The sequence below is a fragment of the Mus pahari genome, chromosome 13 (assembly GCF_900095145.1).
Source record: "Mus pahari chromosome 13, PAHARI_EIJ_v1.1, whole genome shotgun sequence".
NCBI classification, from domain to species: domain Eukaryota; kingdom Metazoa; phylum Chordata; class Mammalia; order Rodentia; family Muridae; genus Mus; species Mus pahari.
The window spans coordinates 26,399,359-26,415,929 of NC_034602.1; the positions used below are offsets into that span (position 1 = coordinate 26,399,359).

Sequence of the window (16,571 nt, forward strand, 5' to 3'; positions counted from 1 at the left end):
CACGGGTAGTTGTGCCTTACTCTACTGCTTACCACGGGTAGTTGTACCTTACTCTACTGCTTACCAGTCATGAGATGTGGGCAAATCACCTGACCTCCCAGAGCCTCTGCACCTCATTTGTAAAATGAGAAGGGTTTTGTTTTGTCTTATTTCAGACAGGGTTTCTTTGTGTGGTCTTGGCCGTCCTAGAGTAGACCAGTCTGACATCAGACTCAGAGATCCACCTGCCTCTGCCCACCAGGTGCAGGGATTAAAGGTGTGCTCCTCCACCACCACCCAGCTACAATAAATTTTTAAAGATTACATTTTACTTATTTATTTGTTGGGAGCTAAAGGGCATGCACATATGTGGGTGCTGTTAAGCTAGTTATGTATGACAGTCAAAAGACAACCTATAGGATTTGATCCTCTCCGTCCAGATGTGCCTATCAGAAACTGAACTTAAGTTGTCAGGTTTGGTGACAGGCATCTTCATGTACTGAGCATCTTGAGTTTTTACACACATGATTAATATATAATTAAATTCTCATGAGATGTACCTAGTGTAATACTGACAGAAAAAGTTTTGTCTAAATATCCCCTCCCCTCTCAATTCTCCTATCCTGCCATGGGGTTTCTCTCAGTCTAGGAGTTATATATGAACCCTCCCTTGGAGCCCTTACTTCCCACCTTTCCTCTTTCCTTCTGGCCACTGGGCATATATTCCCTGCTCACTCATTGGACTCCAGGACAGGAGTCCAGCTGCTGTCTGAACAGAAGGGCCTTTCACCGTGCTGCTTCATCAGTGCTGAGGTCGTACACTGGCTGATGAACAATGTGGAGGGGGTCCAGACGCAGGCGATGGGCATCGACATCATGCAGGTGAGACCGCAAATCAGAGTTTGTCTGCTCAGGTCCTTGTGATCATGGTCTGTCACAGAACAAGTCACCCATTCTGGTAACGAGATTTGCAAGCTGAGATGAGGATCTGTTTTTACCAGACGTAATGTGTATCTGGAGTTGATGGGAGGAGGGCGTCTTCCTTTGAATACAGTTTGAAAACCTTAGGGTTAGAGATGGTAGCACAAGTCCCCAACAGCACTGAGGAAGTGGATGCAGGAGGATCATAAGTTCATAAGTTAGAAGCCACCCTGTTCTACATAGTGAGACCTTGTCTTAGAAATACATAAACAGGCATGTGTGTATGTGTGTGTGCATGCTTGCATGTGCTTTGGCCTTAAAGTTTGCCAGAATTTATTGTCTGAACTGAAATATTCTGGACAAAGTCTTGTTCTTATCCCTCAGATAAATATCTGTGAAAGACTTTTCAGGGAATGGTCCCTAGCCTCAAGCCAAGTTTTGCCCTGATAATGCCTGTGTATCCAAATCCCAAGGCTGAATTCCAGGCTCTCCATCAGACATTGTCACATAGTAGTACAAAGGCACCAGACTGAGCAGGGTCTTTATCTCCTGTGTCTTGTGCCGGACAGGGCCTCATCGTAATGCTCATTTCCATATCCCCAAGACTTGCATGTTGCTTGATACATAATAGGCACTCAGGAGATTAATATTGCCAAGTTCAACTTACTGTTGAGTGAACAAAGCAAAAGAATAAATAAGGTCAGCTTGCCTGAGCTGGTTCACACTGTCTTGTCCATACTGTGCTCTGCAGGGTAGTTGCTGAAATTTAATAAATTTGGTAAATTTAATAACTAATTTGAATAAGAATACTGTTGTCATTTGCTCTTTGAAGGTCTTGACATGCATTTTGCATAGCTTTTCACTGATAATCTCCTTGAGAGTATTACTTCCTTATTGATAAAATGACATGCTATTATAACAGTTTAAGGGAAATGAGCTGGAAGTGCACATACCAATGTAGATAAATGTCAGAAGCGTGATATCAGTAAAAACAAGTTGATAAAAGAATCCAAGTATTATACCTTTATTTAAATTTAAAATATTATAAAACCTCATTCTCATGTCAATACTTATCTACATAAAACCTTCTAAAAATATATACTTGAAACATTTACTCAGACATACATGCAACATAAAATAAATAAATCTTAAGGCTAAAGGGAGATGGTCCCTATAAATCTTAAGGCTAAAGGCTCATTGGTCAAGAGTGCTTATTGCTTATCCAGAGGACCAGAGTTTGGTTTCCATATCAGGTGGCTTGCAACCACCTGTAACTCGAGCTCCAGAGGATCCAATACATAAACTATAAATACATCTTAAAAACAAATAAAACAGAACAAAATTTTTTAATTTAAAAAACATGCTTGAGAATATTTTTTGTACTAGTTACTTATCTATTGCTACAAACAAGGCAACATAATAAAAGAAAGTGATAAATTGGGCTTATAGTTCCAGGTTAAAGTCCATGATGGCTGAGTGAAGGTCTGGTGGCAGGAACAGCTTTGAGCTCCTTGCAAACAAAGCAGGAGGCAGAGCGAACACTGGGGATGAGTCCTTTGAAACCCCTAACTCTTCCCCTAGTGATGTACTCTCCTCCACGGCCACACCTCCTAATCCTTCCCAAACAGTTCTACCAAGGGGGCCATGGGCAAGTATTCAAACATAAGAGCCCATGGGGCCATTCTTAGTCAAACCACCACTTTGTTAATTGTTTATTTCTAGGAGAAGAAAGAAAGGGATTTAAAAGAATCCATAGTTTTGTGTCCTTTTTTTTTTTTTAAATAAATGTTTTGTGTATGTATGCACAGTAATCTGTATGTTCTGTATGTCAAATTAGATTAGTGTTATTAAATTCCCTCAAACTAGAGTTCAGGGTGCTGCTGAGCCACTACGTGGGTTCTGAGAACTGAGCTGGGGGTCCTCTGGAAGGCCAGCAAGTGCTCTTAACCTCTAAACCAACTCTCTAGCCCTGTGTTGTATATATTTTTTTAGTTTTTTATTAATTTTATGTGCTTGAGTATTTTGCTTGCATATGTGTTTATGTACCACATGGAAGCCTGGGGCCAGAGAAGGCCAGAAGATGACATCTGATCCTCTGGAACTGGGCAGTTGTTAGTTACCATGTGGTTAGTAAAAATTAAACCCTAGTCCACTGGAAGAGAAGTCTGTGCTTTTAACCACTGAGACAGCTCCCCAGCCTCCATTTTGTCCTGTTCTGTTCTCTTTTTGAGACAGTCTCTCTCTAGCCCTGGCTGTCCTGGAACTTACTGTGTAGACCACACTGTCCTAGAACTCATAGAGAACTACCTGCATCTACCTCCTTAGTTAAAGGCATTCTGTGCTGGAGTTAAAGGCATCCACCAACATGCCAGATGATTTTTTTTTTTTTTAAGTAATATGAGTAGACGTTAATGTCATAGTGTTTCCTTATCTCAGTCATTACCTAAACTTTCAGTTAACCACGGTAAACTGACTCAAAAATATAACTGGAGCATTCCAATAATAATGTTTTAAATCATGTTTATTATAACGTATGTGATATATAGTGTAGCCCAATTTTATTATGAATTATCATTAGTATCTTACTATCCCTGATTTGTAAATTAACAACAGTTCAGTCATTCTTTGATATCTGAGGGATGATTCCAAATTTACCATCAGTATCAAAATCTACAAACACTCAAGTTCCTTATATTTACAATAGGCCATTTAGGCCCTCCCATATATTATACACCACTTCTAGGTTATTTAAAACCAAATAAAATGTAAGTGTAGCCAGGCATGGTGGTGCATGCCTTTAATCCCAGCACTTGGGAGGCAGAGGCAGGCGGATTTCTGAGTTTGAGGACAGCCTGGTCTACAAAGTGAGTTCCAGGACAGCCAGGGCTACACAGAGAAACCTTATCTCGAAAAAAACTAAAAAAAAAAATGTAAGTGTATTGCTTAAGGAATGGTAATTGAAGAATCATCTGTGTGTGGTCAATGCAAATTAATTTTATTTTTTTCCTTACACATTTCTTTTTAAAGTTTTTCATTTGCATATCTCTATCCACACTGTTGTTCTCTTCTTGCCACTTCCCACTTAACTCTCCTGTCAGTCACCTTTGTTTCCCTAGGACACTTCCTACTTTCATATCATACATACATGCATGATTTTACATACTATATAAGATGTCAGAACCTTGAGCCGGGCAGTGGTGGCGCTCGCCTTTAATCCCAGCACTTGGGAGGCAGAGGCAGGTGGATTTCTGAGTTCGAGGACAGCCTGGTCTAAAAGTGAGTTCCAGGACAGCCAGGACTATACAGAGAAACCCTGCCTCGAAAAAAAACAACCAAACAAACAAACAAAAAAAATCCTCACCTATGCCTAGATCAGATTGAGAATTCCAAGTCACCTATGCTTAGGTTCAGGGTCAAGACTTGCAGTAAGGTCTTGATTCACTGGGAGTTGATTTTGTACAGGGTGAGAGATAGGAACCTAGTCTCATCCTTCTACACTGGTGGTGCGGGCTTCCCGGTGCTGTTTGGTGAAAACTGTCTTTGGTGAGTATTTTTAGCTGTCTTTGCAAGAGGTCAGGTGGTTGTGGCTTCTCACCGTATTTTACTGATCTGTGTGTTTTGTGTGTGTGCCAGTGAGGTGCTCTAGTATAACCTGAGGTCCCTCAAGCATCATTCTTTTTGCTCAAGATTATATTGGCTGTCTATGCATCTATATGAACTTTAAAGATTTTTTTTCCTACTTCTGTGAAGAATGACATTGGAACTTAATGGGGATTGCATTGACTCTGTAGATTGGTTTTGGTTAGATAGGTACTTTTCATATTAATTCTTCTAATCCTTGAACACAGGATTAAAATCCATAAAATAATTTGGTGACATCTTTTTTTTCTGTTTTGTGGAATAGTTTTAGCAGCACTGGTAAGAAAAAAGAACTAACCAGGAGCACTGGGATTCGTTCTTTAAAGTTCTGTTAGCTCATCAGTGAACCAAGATGACCTTGAGGCCCTCATCCTCCTGCCTCCACCTCCACAGTGAGATTAAGGGGTGTGCACCACAACTAGTTTTCCTTTGTGGATCTTGGGAGACACTCCCTAAAGAGGAACATACTGTCTAGCAGAATGTTAAATTTATTGAAGTTAGACTGTTATCTACTTGGATGGTTTCTGTATGTTCAAAATATTTGATGAAATTCATACATTTTATAACTTAGAACAGGTTTAGCTTCACATAGCACGGTGTCTGATGGGGACTTCAGGTGTGAACTCAGTTCTCCAGTCACTCAACTACCTTGATTGCTATGTACAAGCAAGGGCTGCCTCTGAGGTGTCTGCTGCAGGAATTTCAGGTTTTCATTGTCTTTCCTAGAAAATGCTGGAAGAGCAGCTCATAACGCATGCATCTGGTGAAGCATGGCGGACCTTCATCTATGGCTTCTATTTCTACAAGATAGTAATGGACAAAGAACCCGAAAGAGGTCAGAGCCAAACCACATACAGTTGCCACAGGGGCGAGTGCTTTTCCTTTCTTTCACATCACAGTACATCTTGAGCTCTGTATGTGGCTTAGTATTTTGAGTTGACACTCTATTAACTTCTTTCAGCATTTGTATGTATTTTAAGCATAAGTGAAAAGCAATGCTGGTTGTTCAAAAAGATGGTTGTTCAAAAAGATTTATTTAGCTGTTTTTACAAATGAGTGGTGTGTGTGTATGTGTGTGTGTGTGTGTGTGTGTGTGTGTGTATACACCTCATGTATTTGCAGGTACCAGCAGAAGCCAAAAGATGATATTCAATCCCCTGGAGCTAGAGTTGCAGGCAGTTAGCTATGAGTCACTGTGTAGATGCTAGGAATTGAACGTGGGTCTTCTGTAAGAACAAACAATGCTTTTTAACCACTGAGCCATCTCTCTGGCCCCTTCCCTCATATTCTTTAAATCATCCTTAAATTTTTTGTAATAACTAATAACTACTGCTATATATATTGCATTGTTCAGGAAACAAGAAAAGTTTAGTCATATTCAGTGTAAATACTCTCCTGCCCCCCCCAATACTTTCCATGTATGTGATTGACTATGTAGATGTACAGCTCGTGAGTCCTGGGGGCTGAATGTGTGCATTTGCCTGGTTATTTTGGTTCTGTGCACAGGAAGCAAACACTCTGCTTCTTATCAAGATTGTAGCCCCACCCCTTTTTAGTGAAGAAAGGGAAGTCTCCAGTGGGGAACAATTTCTAGCATGAGTATATCTAGCCTGCATAACTCTGGAGGCACCAAGGACTCAGACGAGCCTCCGTAGTATATGAATTTCACATGCATGGGGACTGGCTGGAAGCGACTGCTTCTTCCATCTGGTAAGTCACTTTTCACCTCTGGGTCCACACCTGATATGGATAGCCAGTGCCATTGACTGTGCACTCTTATCAAGACAGTACCTATTTTCGTCTTCTAATATGAAATGAAAAGAAAAACCCACAACAGTTTATGTCCTGAAATTATTATGAGACTGATAAGATTTTTAATTGAATCAGAGCTTACATAACGTAAAATTAGCCTACATAACAAAAGCCACTAGCAGTATTGAACAACCACCACATCTTCCTTGTTAGCTGTCATTGCCCAACCCCTCCGTTTCCAGTCACTCTCTGTGTAAGCACCAGTAGCTTTTTGTTTTCTAAATATGTCATGTGTGTAGAGTCATATAATGTAGGCTTTTGTACCTGGTTCCTTTCACTTACATGTTTTCAAGGTTTGTCTGTATTGTAGCATGTATCAGTCAGAAAATAAGCATTGTTATAACGGACCCTTTACTTCCCCTGCATTTTCCCAGTGGCTATGCAGCAGCCCTCTGCCCCCTGGCACACAGCAGGAGTGGATGACTTTGCCAGCTTCCAACGCAAGTGGTTTGAGGTGGCCTTTGTGGCAGAAGAGCTTGTGCACTCTGAGATTCCTGCCTTCCTTCTGCCCTGGCTACCCAGCCGGCCAGCCTCTTATGCAAGCAGACACAGCTCCTTTAGCCGTAGTTTTGGAGGACGGAGCCAGGCAGCTGCACTGTTAGGTAAATTGTCTTTGGAGTCTGGGAATAGCAGGTACCTGGGGAACAGTGCTTGCTAGCCCTCTAACATTTACAGGCCCTGCTTAGAGCCATGAGAAAATTGTTTGTGTGTTTATTTGTGAGAGGGTCTTACTGTGTGATCCTGGCCTACAATAAACAAAGATCCACTTTCCTCTACTGGATTTAAAGCAGAGGTTCTCAACCTGTAGTTTATGGCCCCTTTAGAGGTCAAATGACTTTTTCAGAGGGGTTGCCTAAGACCACTGGAAAACACAAATATTTACAAAATTAGTTATGAAGTAGCAACGAAAATGATTTATGATTGGGGGTCACCATGATATAAGGAGCTAACTGTATTAAAGGCTCATAACATTAGGAAGGGTGAGAACCATTGGTTAAAAGCATGTGCCATCTTGCCAAACAAGGAAAAAATAATTTTTATAAGTACGGCTGGCTGTGGTGAGTTCACCTTTTCATCACTTGGGAAGCAGAGGCAAGAAAATCTCTGAGTTCAAGGACAGCCAGGAATACATAGGTCTCAAAACATCAAAAAAAAAAAAAAAAAAAAAAAAAAAAGCAAGGTGGGGGCTGGAGAGATGGCTCAGTGGTTAAGAGCACTGACTGTTCTTCTAGAGGTCCTGAGTTCAAATCCCTGCAACCACACGGTGGCTCACAACCATCTGTAATGAGATCCGATGCCCTCTTCTAGGGTGTCTGAAGACAGTGACAGTGTATTTACATACATAAAATTAATAAAATCTTAAAAAAAAATAAAAACGGATTTCTTCCTGACCAGATGAAGTCAGTAGTACATATCCATAATCTTAGCCCTTGAGAGGCAGAGAGGCCAGCCCAGGCTGCACAGTGAGGCCCTGACTCAGAAACCTAACCAATTAATTTACTTGATAAATAAATAATGTATAACTTCAGCACTAATTTTTTCCTCAGATAAAACCCTAAGATGATTTACAGAAGAGAAAGACCAGCGTTCCACTACTACCTGTGATTTGATTGGGTTTTGTTTGTTTTACTGTTTGGGGGTGGCGGCAGAAAGCTGCTTTGAAATGCCTGCTGTTGATTCGTGGACCCTTGGCTTGGCCTGTGGTGGTTCCCGCTTCCCCCTCCTTATTTAAGTCACTGGGCTGGGATGCTACAGAGGCATCCAAGTCTGGGGAAACAGCACCACGTGCCTTCTGCCAGAGCATGGGCCTTCTAGTCAGCTATGACAGTCTGTTAGATCTTGAAGTCAGGAGAGACTGTTGCATTCTCCCCAGGCGTTTCCCAAAGCATTCCTAGTGAATGACTGTAGGTGGAGCCAGCCTTTAATCCCAGCACTTGGGAGGCAGAGGCAGATGGATTTCTGAGTTTGAGGCCAGCCTGGTCTACAGAGTGAGTTCCAGGACAGCCAGGGCTACACAGAGAAAACCCTGTCTCAAAAAAAATAAAAAAATAAAAAATTCCTTCCAACCTGTTGAGACCTGTTCCATCGGGAGGCAGCTCTGGTTGTGAGAACTGAGCTTCAGTGTTCTTTCTCCTCTGGTGATACTGATCTACTCTTTAGCTCATTAATAACCCCCTAGCATGCTAAGCTTGTTTCTCCTCTGGTCTTGTGCACATTGATTAGAGTTCCCATGTAGTTGCAGCTTTCTCCATACTGAAAGCCTTCTAGAAGCGTCTGCATTTGTCAGATCTTACCCTGGAAGTACAAAGCCAGTGCTAGAGCAATTACTACTTGGCTGACTAGTACGTTTCCTCTGGTGGCCCCAGACTCACCTATCCTGCACTTAACAGACCTGATCAGCCGGGCGTGGTGGCGCACGCCTTTAATCCCAGCACTCGGGAGGCAGAGGCAGGCGGATTTCTGAGTTCGAGACCAACCTGGTCTACAGAGTGAGTTCCAGGACAGCCAGGGCTATACAGAGAAACCCTGTCTCAAAAAAAACAAAAAAACAAAAACAAAAAAAAGAGACCTGATCATAGAAGAGAGATGTTGGAAGTCACTGCTGCTGTTTATCCCTCGCCTTTGGTTTTGTGACAGGCTTTCTGACTCTGGAGGAGTATGCTCACAGTGTGCTAGCCCAGAGAACACAGCTTTCTGTGGTGTGGAGTGTTGAGTAAATTGCTCCTGAGAGTGTCATAAAGCAGGAACATGAAGCCCAGACAGAATCTAGCTTTAATGAACATTTTAGTATCAGAGTGAACAAGTAGGTACCAAATGTGCCTCGAGTGCTCAAAAAGCCACAGATAGACCTCACTTTGAGCATTAGTGAGGCTCATGTCATAAACTAGAAGGAAAGCATAATGGGACAGAGAAAAGAGGAGACACAGAGTGGCCAGAGGAGAAGGCAAGTGAGGGAGCTTTATAAACCTTTCTGAACCCTGTGTTTCTTGTCTGGGCTGCCATATCAGTTTGCAGACAAGGAATTAAACCAGGAGACATGAAGTACAGGTTTCAGAGACATGTGCCCGTGGCTAGAATTGCAGAAGCTTGGCTCTTCCAGCTCCAAATCAAGGGCTGTGCCCATCCTGCATGCTCCAGTACTGGGAGGATGTGGGTTTTCTGGAGCATTACTCACAACCCTAGCTAGTGCTCGGCCTTCCCGTGGCAGCACAGTAACCTCCTGATACAGGAGCTGCTCACAGCTTCCACCTGCAGAACCCAGACCCAAGCTGGCTCTTTCAGATAAAGAAAAACCACGAGGAGTAGCGATATGTAGCCTGATGTACACGGCTTCTTATGAGGCTTCATTTCCTGAGGAAATAACTGTAGGACCTAACACCTTCCTGGGCTAGAACCAGAAAGTAATGCTTCCTCCGCACTAGTCTGGCCTGTTTTTTCCTTTTATCTGTTTGTAGGTCACTGAATTCTGAAGCTCTGTGTACAGCCTGGCTGAGTTTCTGAGTTTGTGATAATGGTTAAAACAGCGTCCCTCTCTCATAAAAGAAAGGAATGGATTGGCCCAGAAGTCAAACTGCAGCATAATTGGCTAAACCTAGCTTATGATATGCTTTATAGCTGGCCCTCCTTTTTTTTATATTTACAAGTGTTTGTGTGTTTGTGCATACATAGGGGCCACAAGATAGCACTGGTGTCCTGTAGCACTCACTGTGTGCCTTCTCAGTCCTTTGAGGCAGGGTCTCTTCCTGGAGCTTGTGTTTTCTCAGCTAGGCTGGAAGCCAGCAAGCTCCAGTGAGCCTCCTATCTCTGCCTCCTTTAGTGCTGTGGTTACAAGTGCTTGTGACACCTGGCTTCTATGTGGGCACTAGGGCCTGAACTCTGGACTCCACATCAGTGAAGTACAACAGGCACTCTTAAGTGATAAGCTATTTCTCCAGCCCCAGGTTTTGTTTTTTTTGAGACAGGGCCTGACTATATTACAACAGTGTCCTCTAACTTTTATTCCTCCTGCCTCCGTCTTCTGAATGCTAGTATTACAGATTTAAGCTACCATGTTTGACTGTAATCACTAATTTCTTTAAGTGGAATTTTAGCTCTCCAGCACAGTTGAGCAAAGAATTCCCGTAGATCCCCTGCCCTCACACTCAGTCTCCTCCAGGGTCGCCCCATCAGATGACATGTGTTCTGATCCACGAGCCTATACGGATTCACTTTCATCACCCCAATTCCATGGTATAGGGGTTTACTCTTTTTTTTTTTTTTTTTTTTTAAGATTTATTTATTTATTTTATATATATGAGTACAGCACCATTGCTCTATTCAGACACACCAGAAGAGGGCACCAGACCCCATTACAGATGGTTGTAAGCCATCATGTGGTTGCTGGGATTTGAACTCAGAACCTTCGGAAGATCAGTCAGTGCTCTTAACCACTGAGCCATCTCTCCAGCCCAGGGTTTACTCTTGGTATTGTGTGTTCTGTGGGTTTGTATAAATTTATAGTGCTGTGTTTTCTATCATAGCAACATAAGAGTCACTTATAATCCCAAGATTCATCTGTTCTTATAAAGTTTTATTGGAACGTAGCTGAAGTCATTCTCTTATGTAGTGTCTATGGGGCTTTTGCCCTACAGTAGCATAGCTGCTCACAGACAGCTCAGAATGCCTGAACTTTTTGTTACCTAACAGCAAGCAGAACAGGTGTTTTCTAGATCTCTGGGCTGCTGACTAGTGATTCCCAGAGATAGGAGCCTCTGTTGGGCACTTGTGCAATTTTATACTTACGGTGACTCTTGTCCACTCTTCTCCATTACCCCACTCCTTTACCTCTCTCTGTGTGTGTCCCCACGCCCTGCTGTGTGCTGACACAGCTGCCACTGTCCCAGAGCAGAGGACTGTGACCCTGGATGTTGATGTGAACAACCGAACAGACCGGCTGGAGTGGTGCAGCTGTTACTACCATGGAAACTTCTCTCTCAATGCCGCCTTTGAGATCAAGCTACACTGGATGGCTGTGACTGCCACAGTACTGTTTGAGATGGTGAGATCTCCACCTTACTTTCAGGCAAGGGGATACTTTGTAGAGGTTCCTTCACATAACCTATTGACCTGTAGGGATAGACTTAAAACACTAAACACAGACAAGTTCAGAGTATTGACTAGTGTTTCTTCTTTACCTTGGCAGTACTGACACTCAGCCAGATAATTATCTGTTGTGAGTGACTGTGTGCCCATTGTATGAACAGCATCTGGCCTCTACCTATTAAATGCCAGTAACAAACCCCTAGCTGTGCTAACCAAAACTTGGAATCACCAGTCCAGAGGGAAAAGCAAACTTCCAGCTCCCCCTTGTGTCCTGGGACTTCCATGTAAAAGCAGCCATCATGGTCACCATGTTTAAAACACTCTCAAGGAGAGTTTATGTATCTACAAAACAGGACCTGGAGGCTGGCCATGGTGGCTCACACCTAAAAGCAACTCAGCAAAAGAATCACACGGCCCCTTAGCTACATAGTGAGTTCCAGGCCTGGGATACGGAGTGCGAACACACTTATGCTTGAATGCTGGATATACATATTATTTACATTTTGTTTTCTCTGTCACCTGTATATCTTCCATAACAGCACAAGCCAATCTGCCTTGTTTTTTATTTGTTGGATTTAATTTTTTGGGTTTTTTGCCTCATTGTTTTTAATGGCTACAGAATATTCTAGTATTTATTTATTCCAGTTTACCTCACCAATTCCCAGTTAGTTAATATCACTGGTTTTAACTTACCATTCTTCAAACAAGGGTGAGTTTGTCTTCTCGGGGCATTTGGCAGTATCTGCAGATATTTTTGCCAGCTCCACACAGGGGAGGATTGGATATATTTTTAGCATTTGATGTACAGCAACCAGAATTGACAGTGTTAATGAGCAAGTCCCGCAAAGAAGTAACTGGCCCACAGTGTCACAAGTGCCAGGGTTAGGGAGCCTTGCTGGACAGCCATCTTACCTGTCTTTTCTCCTGCTGCTCTATGCTGACCTGCCTGTGGATCCTGTGCTATGAATCCAGCCCACAGCACTGCCCATCCCCAGCCTCAGCACTGTAACATAAGCAGGCTCTCCTTAGCCAGGCTGTGAGTATCTTCTCGGAGGCCTCCTTAGCCATCGCCACACTCCACTCCTCCTCTCAAGCACAGAAGAAATATTTTCATGCGTCACTTGAGCCCCACTGTCCTTTAATACCAGCCCAAGCATTTCACCACATAGCTAAGAACAGCCGAGAAGTAAAAAGAATCATTTAGTGAATGCTGAGAGATCTCTTAAGAGAAGTAAGTGCAGCACAGGAGAGAGTTGTCATGAATTTGTAAGCTGAGACTGGAGGCATTAACACACACCTTTAATCCCAGCATTTGGGAGGCAGAGGCAGGCTGATCTCTCTGAATTCTGGGCTTTCTAGTCTACATAGTGAGTTCTAGGACCTTCAGGACCACACAGAGAAAGTCTTGGCAGGTGGGGGGAGTTTGTAAGCCTAGTTTTGTCTTATAAAACATGGAGTCTTGGGGATGTTCTGTTAGGTGTCTGTTAGGCATTGATTTTTTTTTTTTTTTTTTTTGTATGCTTTAGTATCTTCAAGGACTGACTCCTCCCTTGGAGAGGTACTTTTTCAAAGAGCATCCATAAGATCCAAGTAAGGGGGCAGAGTTTCTAGGGAGATGATTGGTCAGTAGATAAAGTCCTTAATTGTACAAGATTGAGGATGCTCAGATCCCAGCACCCACGAAAGCCAGACATAGTTGCAGGTACCTCTAACACTAGGGCTGGGGGTAGCACAGACAGGTGGAGCTCATGGGCTCAGGGGCCAGCCAGCTTACAGCTTAACCAAAGAGACAAACCTCAGAATATTTGCTTGCTGCCAAGGCTTACAACCTGGGCCCTACATGGTGAAAAAAATTTGACTGACTGTCACAAGTTCTCTCTCTCTCTCTCTCTCTCTCTCTCTCTCTCTCTCTCTCTCTGCTCTTTCTCTCATAAATAAATAACAAGATGGGAGAACTGGGGAGATGGCTCAGTAGATAAAGCATGAGAATAAAAACCTGAATGTGGATCCCAGAACCCACCCAATGCCAGGCGTGGCAGCACCTGTCTGTCTGTCTGTATCCCAGCGTAGGCACTGAATCCTCAGAAGGTACCCTGGCAGCAGCAAGCCACAAGAAACCCTGTCTCAAGCAAGGTGGAAGTGGGGGGAGGGGGAAGCAACACCCAGTGTGTTCCCTGACCTTTACACAGGCATGATGTGTATGCAGCAGCACTCACACACACATACAAACACACTTGTACTTGTATCATATACACACAAAATGAAGTGGAGAGCAATAGAGAAAACACCTAGCCTTGACCTTGACCTCTTTTGTGCATACACCAAAGGTCCAAATCTAGAAGGATACCTGCTGCTAGTCATGGTGGCATGCATCTGTAATCCCAGATGTGAAATAAAAGCAGCAGGTTCCAAACTCCAGACCAGCATGGGCTACAAAGCCAGACCATGACTCAGAAACACAACAAAAATGGAAAAGAAAGGCACTATTAGGTTCTCATCTTGCTCAGTTCACCTTGTGGAGGACACCAGCTCTTCCCAGCAGGTTAACAGTGATTGCATCTCAAAACAACATGCCCACAGTACTCAAGTACATACACCTATGTTGTTGCAGACTGGCAAGAAAAGGAGTGTTATTTCTACCAAGGAATTTAGTGACTCTCTTTTAAAAAGTCAATTTTCACATCTATTTATGTAAAACCACTGAAAGCAGGTAATGCATTTGTCATAGCATTTTGGTTTGGTTAGAGGTGTTTTGTTTTTGTTTAGTTGTTGTTGTTTGTTCTTATTGTTGTTTAACTTACCTATATGTGTGTGGACCATGGTCTGTGTGGAGATCAGGGGACAAGTTGAGCGAGTTGGTTCTCTCCCTCCATTATGTGGGTTCCAGGGAGATAAAACATAGGTTGTCAGCATTGATGACAAGTCTTTACCAAGTACAGCCATCTCACCAGCCAACCAGTTTGGGGGTTGGTTGGTTGGTTGGTTGGTTGGTTTGTTTTTAAGTATCCATCAGGTTTTTTTTTTTTTTTTAAGATTTATTTATTATTATATGTAAGTACACACACCAGAAGAGGGTGCCAGATCTCATTACAGATGGTTGTGAGCCACCATGTGGTTGCTGGGATTTGAACTCTGTACCTTCGGGAAAGCAGTCGGGTGCTCTTACGCACTGAGCCATCTCACCAGCCAACCAGTTTGGGGGTTGGTTGGTTGGTTGGTTGGTTGGTTTGTTTTTAAGTATCCATCAGGTTTTTTTTTTTTTTTTAAGATTTATTTATTATTATATGTAAGTACACACACCAGAAGAGGGTGCCAGATCTCATTACAGATGGTTGTGAGCCACCATGTGGTTGCTGGGATTTGAACTCAGGACCTTTGGAAGAGCAGTCAGTGCTCTTAACCGCTGAGCCACGTCTCCAGCCCAGTATCCATCGGTTTTATGTTTCTTAAAACATATTTCAAAAACCTTACATATACACCCCAGGCACTGTGTTGTTGGAGTTACTTACAGAAGTCTAGCTTTCAGGAAGGCAGCTTTGGGAGTCCCCCGAGTGTGTTCTGTTTATGAGAGTTGGTCACTTTGTCTAGGATCCACTGTACTCATCTCCCACCCTACAGGAGCCAGAGTAAGTTATTTTCTTATTTGAGACACTGGACTTAGTACACAACAAAGCTAAAAGTGTCCAGCCGTTGTCATGTGATCTTCCTCTGACATTCCACAGAATAAGAAAGGCCTCAGCTCTCTCCTCAGTTCCTGGCAAAAGAAACTGAAGGTCAGAAGCCTGGGCCGTAAAGAGGAGCTGGGTGCTCGACTCACAGTCTTTCTAGCGGTCATCAGGAAGCACACTTACACTCTCCCTGACCAGGGTGGTTGGAGCCAAGAGGACATGAATGAGTGAACTTGGTAATCAGTATGTATGCCGCCGCTGCCAGGTCTGCTCTGTGGAATCAGAGGTATTTTCTCTGGTCTAAAAAACCCAGAGATGAGGCTGTTTTGTACTTTCTTTCAGGTCCAAGGTTGGCATCGAAAAGCTACCTCCTGTGGCTTCCTGTTGGTCCCAGTTTTGGAGGGTCCTTTCGCACTGCCCAGTTACCTGTATGGCGATCCCCTGAGGGCCCAGCTCTTCATCCCGCTCAACCTCGGCTGCTTGCTCAAGGAGGGCAGCGAACACCTGTTTGATAGTAAGAGCTGCTCCCCTGCAGGGATACCTCGCTGAGTCAGACAGCATCTGTAATCCAAAAGCACCCTCTCCCGTGCTCTCTCAGAAGTACAATCTAGATGGAAAATGAACAAAGACACTGATAAGAAACAAAAAAGCAGGAGGAGGTGTTGACAATTCAGGAAGAGAGGGAAGGACAAGTGGGCAGTGAGATGAGAGAGGGGAGGGAGGAAGATGCTTCTATGAAGTGGACAGACGCACGCCTAAGCAAACCACAGAACTACAGGCTGCTTGAGAGAGCTATTCTACAGGGGGGAAATAATCCAGGTTGTTGTCCTGAATTTTTTTTTTTTTTTTAACTTTTAAAATTTCATTTTATTTGTGTGAGTGTCTTGCCTGTATTTCTGTCTGGGTATCACACCTAGTGCCCGCAGAGGCCAGAAGAGGAAGTCACATCTCCTGGATCTGAAGTTCTGGTTGGTTGTAAGCGCCCACTGGGGTGCTGGGAACCAAACAGGTCTTCTGCTAGAGCGGCCTGGTCCCTAAACCCCTGCGCTGCCTCCCCAGCCCTTGTGCTGGGTGTTATTAGTAACTGGGTAATCCGGGTCAGATCACTCAATGTTTCTGAGCTTTGAATTTCTCTTGCATGGATTGGCTAGAGCTACTTTGCCAGCTCTGCAAGGCCAGTGTGAAGCAAACAGTAGATGGGAAAGGGGATTGTGCGCTGTCCATCTCTACACCATTGCTGTGTCCTGTGTGCTCCCAGCCACCTGATTTGCCTGCAATGCTTGCTTGAATTTGGGGAGAGCTTTTTGCATGCTAGTCCATGCAATAAGTCCCCAGAAAGACCATCAAAAGCAAAACAGGAAGTGGTGTCCTCTTGTGCAAAGTTGCAGCAGGCTTTGTAAGTCCCAGGCTCCCTGTGTGTGTCTCCAGGGCTGTATCTCAAGGACTCAGGTTAGAGCCCTTCCTTCTGTC

General features: G+C 43.5%; 1 protein-coding gene across 13 annotated transcripts in view; it reads left to right on the forward strand.

Moving 5' to 3' along the window:
- Depdc5 (DEP domain containing 5) overlaps positions 1 to 16,571 on the forward strand; it is a 128,199-nt gene that overhangs the window by 105,083 nt on the left and 6,545 nt on the right. For all 13 annotated transcript variants that reach the window (XM_029545144.1, XM_021210251.2, XM_029545146.1 and 10 more), the window contains 5 exons: positions 729 to 861; positions 5,266 to 5,374; positions 6,726 to 6,953; positions 11,220 to 11,389; positions 15,444 to 15,615. In XM_029545144.1, the coding sequence (XP_029401004.1) occupies positions 729 to 861; positions 5,266 to 5,374; positions 6,726 to 6,953; positions 11,220 to 11,389; positions 15,444 to 15,615 (812 nt within the window). The remainder of the gene's footprint in view (positions 1 to 728; positions 862 to 5,265; positions 5,375 to 6,725; positions 6,954 to 11,219; positions 11,390 to 15,443; positions 15,616 to 16,571) is intronic.